At 37.8% G+C, this 9,095-nt stretch overlaps 3 protein-coding genes across 5 annotated transcripts in view; 2 read left to right on the top strand and 1 right to left on the bottom strand.

The window, feature by feature from the left end:
• The window catches only part of LOC104792083 (FT-interacting protein 1-like), a 5,323-nt gene extending 3,626 nt beyond the window's left edge, over positions 1-1,697 (top strand). For 2 of the 3 annotated variants that reach the window (XM_010518122.2, XM_010518124.2), the window contains exon 4: positions 19-1,697. In XM_010518122.2, coding sequence (XP_010516424.1) covers positions 19-1,404 — 1,386 coding nt within the window. In that variant the 3' untranslated portion in view covers positions 1,405-1,697. The remainder of the gene's footprint in view (positions 1-18) is intronic. The other variant, XM_010518123.2, reaches the window with a different exon arrangement.
• LOC104792081 (SUMO-conjugating enzyme SCE1) lies at positions 2,305-3,860 on the top strand. The gene is made up of 5 exons (XM_010518121.2): positions 2,305-2,462; positions 2,607-2,690; positions 3,164-3,316; positions 3,419-3,532; positions 3,634-3,860. Exons 1-5 carry the CDS (start codon positions 2,394-2,396, stop codon positions 3,694-3,696), a joined length of 483 nt encoding a protein of 160 aa, XP_010516423.1. The 5' UTR covers positions 2,305-2,393; the 3' UTR covers positions 3,697-3,860.
• Positions 4,264-6,350, bottom strand: LOC104792080 (protein GIGAS CELL1-like). The gene is made up of 3 exons (XM_010518120.2): positions 6,158-6,350; positions 5,466-5,868; positions 4,264-5,076 (listed from the first exon to the last, which is right to left on the bottom strand). Exons 2-3 carry the CDS (start codon positions 5,853-5,855, stop codon positions 4,687-4,689), a joined length of 780 nt encoding a protein of 259 aa, XP_010516422.1. The 5' UTR covers positions 5,856-5,868; positions 6,158-6,350; the 3' UTR covers positions 4,264-4,686.

The raw sequence follows: 9,095 nt of genomic DNA, 5'->3' as shown, positions 1-9,095 counted from the left end.
CTCGAGAAGCATATTATGGTCGACGGAGAGAAGAAGGAGACCAAATTCGCTAGCAGGATTCACATGAGAATTTGTTTGGAAGGAGGGTACCACGTTCTTGATGAGTCTACGCATTACAGCAGTGATCTTAGACCAACAGCAAAGCAACTATGGAAGCCTAACATCGGTGTTCTGGAGTTGGGGATACTAAATGCGACGGGTCTGATGCCTATGAAGACGAAAGATGGTAGGGGAACCACGGATGCGTATTGTGTGGCGAAGTACGGTCAGAAATGGATTCGAACTCGGACAATCATTGACAGCTTTACCCCAAGATGGAACGAGCAGTATACTTGGGAGGTTTTTGATCCCTGCACGGTTGTTACAGTTGGAGTTTTTGATAACTGCCATCTCCATGGAGCTGAGAAGAACGGAGGAGCAAAAGATTCAAGAATTGGGAAGGTAAGAATCAGGCTTTCTACTCTTGAGACTGATCGAGTTTACACACATTCATACCCTCTTTTGGTGCTTCATCCTAACGGAGTGAAGAAAATGGGAGAAATCCACTTGGCTGTGAGGTTCACTTGCTCGTCATTGCTCAACATGATGTATATGTACTCTCTGCCTCTCTTACCGAAGATGCACTACATCCATCCTCTAACGGTTAGCCAGCTTGATAACTTGAGGCATCAAGCGACTCAGATTGTGTCGATGAGGCTGACCAGAGCAGAACCGCCACTAAGGAAAGAAGTAGTTGAGTATATGCTTGATGTGGGTTCTCACATGTGGAGTATGCGGAGAAGCAAAGCAAACTTTTTCAGGATTATGGGAGTTTTGAGTGGGTTAATCGCAGTAGGGAAATGGTTTGAACAGATCTGCAACTGGAAGAATCCGATCACAACAGTCTTGATCCATCTCTTGTTCATAATCCTTGTGCTATATCCGGAACTGATCTTGCCCACCATCTTCCTATACCTCTTCCTAATCGGTGTCTGGTATTACCGTTGGAGACCGAGGCATCCTCCTCACATGGACACACGTCTCTCTCACGCTGATTCAGCCCATCCCGACGAGCTTGATGAAGAATTCGACACATTTCCTACTTCCCGACCATCTGACATTGTCAGGATGAGGTATGACAGGTTGAGGAGTATTGCTGGGAGGATTCAGACAGTGGTAGGTGATCTTGCAACTCAAGGAGAGAGGGTACAGTCTTTGCTAAGCTGGCGTGATCCGCGTGCAACAGCGCTATTCGTCTTATTCTGCTTGATTGCTGCAGTGATTCTCTATGTGACACCTTTCCAGGTTGTGGCTCTTCTGATAGGAATCTATGTTCTGAGACATCCGAGGTTCAGATACAGACTACCTTCTCCTCCTCTTAATTTCTTCAGGAGGCTTCCTGCAAGAACTGATTGCATGCTCTGAGCTGCTGCAAAAGCTGCTACCACCAATCTGAAAGAAAAATTCGTCCAGACTTGTTTAGTTTCTCCTTGTTTAAATGTCATGATGACTTTTTTTCTTTTTCTTTTTTGGTATCTTGGTAATGGTTATGATGTCTTCGTCTGTCTTTTAACATTCTTAAGACTCTTCTTTTTGTTTGAAAGTAGTAAAGAAGTGTGTATCTGTGTGGTTCTGATGTTTTTGTCTCTGGTTAGAAAGTCATAGTCTCTCTCTGCCTATGTGTATCATTGGAGCTTTAGGCGGTTTGGTGCTGTTAATTGGTTGCCGTGGTGCGAGATTAGATGTTGATCATGGTTTGGTCTTTTGGTAAGAAATAGAACATTTTGCTAATTCATCCAAAGTTGGTTATAAACATTCGTTGATTATAGAACAAATCTTATTATTCTACACCGACCAACATTAAGAAGGAGAAGAAGGGGAATAATAATTGAAGGTAGCTTAAGGGTTAAGAAGACAAAGACAATGGGCCCAGAAATGGTAATGGGCCGCGTGACAAATGGGATACGATAGAAAGAAGAATCTTTTTTTCGATAGCTTTTTTGTTGTTGTTGGGGTTTCATCGCGTAGGTTTCACGCCACATTTATCCATTGACTTTTTCTTTTATTTATTTATACGTCTTTTTATATATATTTCTGATAATAAAAATTTGATAAATTGGTTAAAAAAAATTAAATGATTGACCGGTCAATATCCATTAAAGTGGAGGAGTTTAGGACGAAAGGACATTTATTCGCCGCGAAATCTGGACCGTAGGATACTCCGATTACCCCTTCTTTAACCTTTTTACTAGGGGTAAATCTGTAAATTCCTTTCCGCTTCTTCTCCTCCTTTTTCCCCAATCTATCTTCTTCTTCTTCTTCGAAGTTATATACGAGAGATAGAGATTTGAGGAAGCCAAATCACCAGAGAGAGACTTCTAGAGAGAGAGAGAGATTCTATAGAGAAGAGAGAGATGGCTAGTGGAATCGCTCGTGGTCGTTTATCTGAAGAGAGGAAATCGTGGAGGAAGAATCATCCTCATGTTCGTGATTTTTTGTTTGTTAATTTTTTTTTTCCAATTCGTTTGTTTTTCTTCTTCTTAATTTATGGGGTTTTGGGTTTGTTTTGATTGCTTTATTTGAATGCTGATTGGGTTTTGTTTCTTGTTTTGATGGGTGAAATTTAGGGTTTTGTGGCTAAGCCAGAGACGGGGCCTGATGGTACTGTGAATCTAATGGTGTGGCATTGCACTATACCTGGTAAAGCTGGGGTAAGTATTATTAACTATACAATCCTTAAATTAGGGTTCATGGTTTCTGATTGGTACATGTAGAAACCATTTCTAAAAACTCTGACAAATTTAGGGTTTATGATTTTCATCTACCTCTGCTTTGGACTGTGAAGTCTTTGTGTATCATCTTCTGATGCTTTTATGTCTAAAAAAGTTCGAAGCTTCACTAGTTTCTTCTTTTGTGATTTTGTTTGTTTTCTCATATGATATGTTTTTGACTATACACAGAACCATATATGAATCATGCTAGTAGAAAGAGTAAATGTGTATCTCATTTTTTTTACTTGTGATGTTCTGAATTGATGCATACAAGTTTTTTCTTCTAAATGGCACTCAATTTTGAACTCTGCTGTGTATCTTGGACATGGTTTTGACATGGCTAATAAGGGTGTTAGTAGTATAAGAGCGATGGTTAGTTTTAATCTTCATTGCTAATTTTGACTCTGCTGCAGACTGATTGGGAAGGTGGTTTCTTTCCATTAACGATGCACTTCAGTGAGGACTACCCAAGCAAACCTCCGAAATGCAAATTCCCTCAAGGGTTTTTCCACCCTAATGTCTATCCATCTGGAACTGTCTGTCTCTCCATCCTTAACGAGGATTACGTAAGTACTCTCTTCTGTTTCTTTCTTTTGCGTTTCTCCATGAACAAAGCCAGCTTTATTGTACCTACCTCAGGCTCTCTTTTCTTATGTGTATATCGATAGGGATGGAGACCAGCCATCACCGTGAAGCAGATTCTTGTTGGTATTCAGGATTTACTTGACACGCCTAATCCCGCTGACCCTGCACAGACTGATGGCTATCATCTCTTCTGTCAGGTACACCTTAGAGAAACCAATATAAAGAATTTGTAATAGGTTTTGAAACTTAGAAACTAAAAGTCGAGTGATTGTGACTTTGTGTGTTGGTGATTGTGCAGGATCCAGTTGAGTACAAGAAAAGGGTTAAGCTGCAGTCCAAGCAGTATCCTGCTATTGTCTAAAACCGCAAAAAGAGAAGACACCAAAACTGATGACAAACTCTGAATATTTTCTCGTCTTGTGTCATTGTGATTGTGTTTAGATGTCATTGGGTGAATGAAAACTCCTCATTTTGGCACCTTTAAGACTCATGGAATCTAATTATTTTCGAAGAAAACTCTCTTTTTCTCTCTATTTGTTAATATTCTTGGTACTGGATTCAGTTGGTTGGTGTTGCTTCTATATAATACATAACTATGTTCTCTGGTCACTTACGCTTGTTGTCCAAATTCTACCAAGTTAGTTTATATGTCTTCGTTTCCAAAGACTAATCAATCCGATTTGTAAATCAAATAAGTAAAGACAATTCTAAACTGAAACCAGATTTAACACTTGCAGGTCATTATAATACTTATCATCATTATCTTTAGACATCTGACTCTCTAAGTGCTTTTGTATTACAATCGTTTACAATCTTTTTGACCTTTTTTCGTTCAGAAATTGAGTTCGTAAACTTTTTAAGAGTACTTTGCAGAAGCTGTGATTCAGGAACGAGATAAAATCTACAGATATATGAATAGGCAAATGAATATCAGCAATTTCAAGTATTAAAACCAAATATCGGTACTTATTATATACAACTCAATTATTCAAAAGTAATACAAAAGGATGAAATTCTTCTACAAGCCTAAATCGTCAACAAGTGAAGAAGACACAAACATGAAATGTGTGGACTGTCAAAAAGAATTAACATTCCTATGATATCATCATTAGCAGATGATTCCTGATCTATTCTATCATCAGAACAATGATTTCTCGAAACAATTATCCTATAAAATCATCAAAAGATGATTGACGCTTTCTAGTCAAATCATCAGAAAATGATACCAAAGTCTAAGAAAATCACCGAACTTGTGAAGATGATCTATGATATCATCAGAAGATGATGTACTCACTGTGCAGGTATCTTAAGCGGATACCTCTCTGGTCTCTCTCCTCCTAAGTGTGGATGATCATCGCATTGACATAAGAGTCCGCACCCTTTTCTCCCGCTCTTCCCTTTTCGCTTGAGGAGTGCACTTCATTTTCTGGATCTCCTTCATCACAATCTTCTCTACTTTGTCAATAGAATTGAGCAGCTTCTTCTCGGGTGTGATGAATCCTGCTTCTTCCTCAGCGATCTCTTTAGTGATGTCAAGCAACATCTTATGAACTTTAGCAGTTGATGGTGGGCAACTACGCTTGATTCCCACAGATGGACCAGGAGTCTCCATTGAGCTATTGTGTTCTCCTCCTGGCAGTGGTACTGGAGATTCAAGAACACCAACTTGTTGATGAGTTGGGATCTCAACATCTCGGCCATCGTCTACTCTCATCCCAGCTGCTCTTCTTCTCTCAATTGCCTGCAGTTCAAGAGTGTAAACAAAATAAACGCCAGGCTAAGCAAGCCTTATGGCAACACATCTATGTTTCAGCTTAATCAGATAGGCTAAGCAAGCCTTATGGCAACAGATCTATGATTCAGCTTAATCAGATAGGCTAAGCAAGCCTGGTATAACTACTAAAAAACAACAACGCTTTAAAAAAATCCTATCAGTAAGTAGCAGAATCCTAACTCAGCTCAAAAAGAGGACTGACTACAAGAAACAATGAAGAAGCTAAGAATCAGCAAAAACCATAGTCCATCTCAAACACTTAACCAAGCTGCAAAGCAAAAACCAATGCCAGACCAAAACTGATTATCGTAAACAGACCAATTGCAACACAAATGGGGTTGAGTCAGTTTTCTTACCCTCATAATGTGAGTAATATCACGTAGAGGCGTTCTAGGGTACCAAGAAGGCAACGGACTCCGTGAAGCACGACCTCTCCCACGTCTAGCAGCCACCATTGGCATATTCTCTCTTCCCTCTGCCAATCTAAACGGAGTGTGATCAGCTCTCCCATTACCAGGCCTCCATGTACTGAAATTGCCTCTCGCAACACCGCCGCCAGTTCTAACCAAAGATCCTCGACCAATTGAACCAGGTCCTGGAAAATCCGATGGCAATCTCTGAACCGGAGACTGAATCAATCTGAGTTGTGAATCTGGGACGTCAAGTAACACACCGTGACTCCGTCGGTTGGCAAATATAGCAGAGTAATCAATTGGCCTCTCGATTCTGTCTCTTGCTTCTGGCATTTTGATAACGTCGCTGTAAAACAACAAGAACAACAACAAATAGAGAATCAATTAGAGAATTGATCGATCGATTGAAGAATAAAAACACAAATCCCCAGAGAAACCCTAGGGTTTTAACATTTGAAATCAACCGCCGCTTCCGAGAAACGAAATTACAGAAAGAACTCAAGAAACGGAGATCGCGAATCTAAAATTTCTCACAAAACAGATCCCCAAAAATCAAATTCAAATCGAGAGTTACAAGAACACCGTTAAAAACTCACTCGAAATCAAATTAAGAAGAAACAACATTGGATTCGTACCTTTGAATCTTCTTCTTTCAATAAAAGCTAATTGATGAACTCCAAAACGGTCTCTTCTTCAACTGAGAGAAGAGAGAGAGTAGAGAGAGAGAGAGAGGCTTTTCTTGGGGAGAGTGACGATCTGAGGGCAATTCTTTGAAGGTCGTCTCCTGAGCGGGATTTATAATGAGGAAACAAATCCAAATCCTCTCGCACGTGCGAGAGAAGATGCACAACACAACGCTCTCACTCACATGTGTGAGCCAAAAATCAAATTTCAAATTTTGCATCACAGGCGGGCGGGATAAACGCCTAACATCACTATTTTACATTTTTACCCTTGTAAAACCCTAATAAGAATTATTTCTCTACGGATGACCCTACCTGTGTTTCTCTATACCTTACCGATCATCCACCGTTTACAGAGCTGACCGTTACTCACCAATTAAATCCGACACAGTTACATCAAAACCAAGCCACGTCCCCGATCTAAAAATCTATATATATTAATTTGAGTTAGTTTTTAAAACTTTTTATACCATTTTCTTTAGTTAATCACTCGTGAAATTCTTTTTACAGTATTAATTAAATAACTTTATAACTACTAGTACATTTTTATTAATTTATCAATATATATTAATTAGTCCGAATTCATGATTAAAAAAAAAAAAATTGGAGTTTATACCTACATCTTGGTATAGATTTGAAGTGGTTTGTATTAGCAAAAAAAAAACTTCAAAGCCAACAAACAAGTCAACAGTCAACACCACACCACATATATATCAATTTAACCAATTTGGCTTGGCTAATAATAACCATCAATTTGAACATGAGTTCAATACAGTAAACATATAATTTAGCTTATTATTTATCCCAAGAATAACAAATATCATATCTTTTGGTTTTTGAATTAAGAGCACAAAGTCCATTCCTTCTAACAGACCAATAACAGTTTCTGCATTGGTTTCCATAAATATTGTCTCTGCGATTTTTGTAAAGAAAAAAACGACGTCTTTCACCCCCAAATCTAAATACACAATGATGCGTAGTATCTCCTCCCCACAATAAATCTTTTAGGAATTCAGTCATTAGTCTTGTCGCCCCAGGCAAAAAATCTATGTGAACAAGATCAGTCTCCATCCTACTATTACGACAAGTAGAATATAACATCGAACCACCGATATCGTTTCTTACATACACACGTATTGTTGGAAATAAGTCCCATGCGTATATATTCTTGCCCATCACTACACCGTCTTGAGATAATGCTACGTTCAAGAACGACGATAGTATCACAAGAGATATCAGAACCCTATGGCAAGCCATTTTTTTGTTTTGTTTAATGGTTTCGATTAAGGTTTCCTTGGATTTTCATGTATTTATACGGTGAATGAATTTTACATTTTATTATGTTAAGTTGTAACTGATTAGGCGTTAACTAATTATAACATTGACTAGCTTTGGTGGTTTCTAAAGGAAGAAAAATAACTTACAGTTAAGTATTTTACCTGTCTTGTGATCTAATTATAACCATTTTGTATTATCTAGAAACAACACATCATTGTTACTGTTTATATTTAAAGATCTAATTGTATGTTTAAAGTTAAGATTGAAGCAGACATTATACAGCTATTTTTTTAAAAAAATGTTTCCTATATTGTGTATGTTATCCAAAGATTAACTCCTTTGTTTGTTTTTCTAATATCTAATTATTATGAATCAATTCGAAAGTAATATCCATAATGCCACTTGATTTGATATTATAGAAAGAGGGTCAAGGGTTTAAAGTTACTTAATTACTTTAGTCTATTTACAAATGTGAAGGTTCAGAGAGGTCACAACACGCTCAAATACGTTTGGAACACACCAAGCCAAGCCAACACTTCTATATTTGTTCTTATATCATCATATATAACAGAATACAAAAGCATATAATTTGCTTATTTATCCCAAGCATAGCAAATAGTTGTTTAAAGCTATAGCAAACATTTTTTTGTATGTTTAAAGCTAAAGCAAACATTGTTTGAACTAATAACTTTTTTTGTATTCTCTTGAAAAACACTTTATTGTTAATGTTTCATTAGTTTAAAGATCTAAATTGTTTAAAGCTAAAGCAAACCTTTTTTTTTTAAACGTTTCCTTGATGTTTTATAGTGTGTATGTTATCAAAAGATTAATTAACTCTTTTGTATGTTTCTTTTTAACATCTAGTAATTTATTATGGATGAATTCGAAATTAATCACTTGGTCACGACTCACAGTAGACATAGAACTGGATTTTGCAAGGAGCACAATCTATTGGGAAAAAATGGATCCCACATGTCTAAATTTGTCTTCTCAGTTTGGGATTATAGAAAAAAGTACAACTTGTTTAAAAATCTCCATATAAAGATGGTCAAGGATTTAAAGTTAAAACCAAGAAACAATAAAAACTACTTACTTTAGTCTATTACAAATGTACAACAAAGGAGAGTGAGTACATGATGATCAGGACCCGAAAGCATGCCAACAATATTAAAAGATACTACTCATAGTCCTAGAGAAGCAAAACATGATGTTGCATGAATTTTACACTCAACGGAACTGCAAAATCTCTAACTCACTTTCTAAGTTACCTCAAACTAGCTCAGTCCGATTTGATTCGGCCGAGATTCTCAGACACTGATCTCATCCTCGGTCGAACCTCTGGATCCATTTCTGCGCAGTTCAAGGCAACATGAATGACTGCAATAACTTGCTTATCTGCATAACCTTTGTTCAGAATCTCCGGGTCTAAAATCTCAGCCAAGGGCTTCTCTTCCTTGACCCAGTTCCTCACAACATGCACAAGTTCTTCGCCATTGTTTTTATAGGAAGCATTGGGCAAACGACCAGTCAACAACTCCATAAGCACAACCCCGAACGAATAAACATCGCACTTTTGAGATAATTTGTAACCAGAAGAAGCTCGAGCCTCGGG

This window comes from Camelina sativa, chromosome 6 (genome assembly GCF_000633955.1).
Source record: "Camelina sativa cultivar DH55 chromosome 6, Cs, whole genome shotgun sequence".
NCBI classification, from domain to species: domain Eukaryota; kingdom Viridiplantae; phylum Streptophyta; class Magnoliopsida; order Brassicales; family Brassicaceae; genus Camelina; species Camelina sativa.
Note: the sequence above shows the minus strand (reverse complement) of the source record. Positions and strands in the feature narration are given on the sequence as shown.

What these genes read in the sequence shown, in the direction of transcription:
- LOC104792081 (XM_010518121.2), top strand. Translation starts at nt 2,394, where the DNA reads ATGGCTAGTGGAATCGCTCGTGGTCGTTTATCTGAAGAGAGGAAATCG. An exon ending in GGAGGAAGAATCATCCTCAT is followed by an intron (nt 2,463 to 2,606) that starts GTTCGTGATTTT and finishes GGTGAAATTTAG; the next exon opens with GGTTTTGTGGCTAAGCCAGA. An exon ending in GCTATCATCTCTTCTGTCAG is followed by an intron (nt 3,533 to 3,633) that starts GTACACCTTAGA and finishes GTGATTGTGCAG; the next exon opens with GATCCAGTTGAGTACAAGAA.
- LOC104792080 (XM_010518120.2), bottom strand. Translation starts at nt 5,855, where the DNA reads ATGCCAGAAGCAAGAGACAGAATCGAGAGGCCAATTGATTACTCTGCT. An exon ending in ATATTACTCACATTATGAGG is followed by an intron (nt 5,077 to 5,465) that starts GTAAGAAAACTG and finishes CTTGAACTGCAG; the next exon opens with GCAATTGAGAGAAGAAGAGC.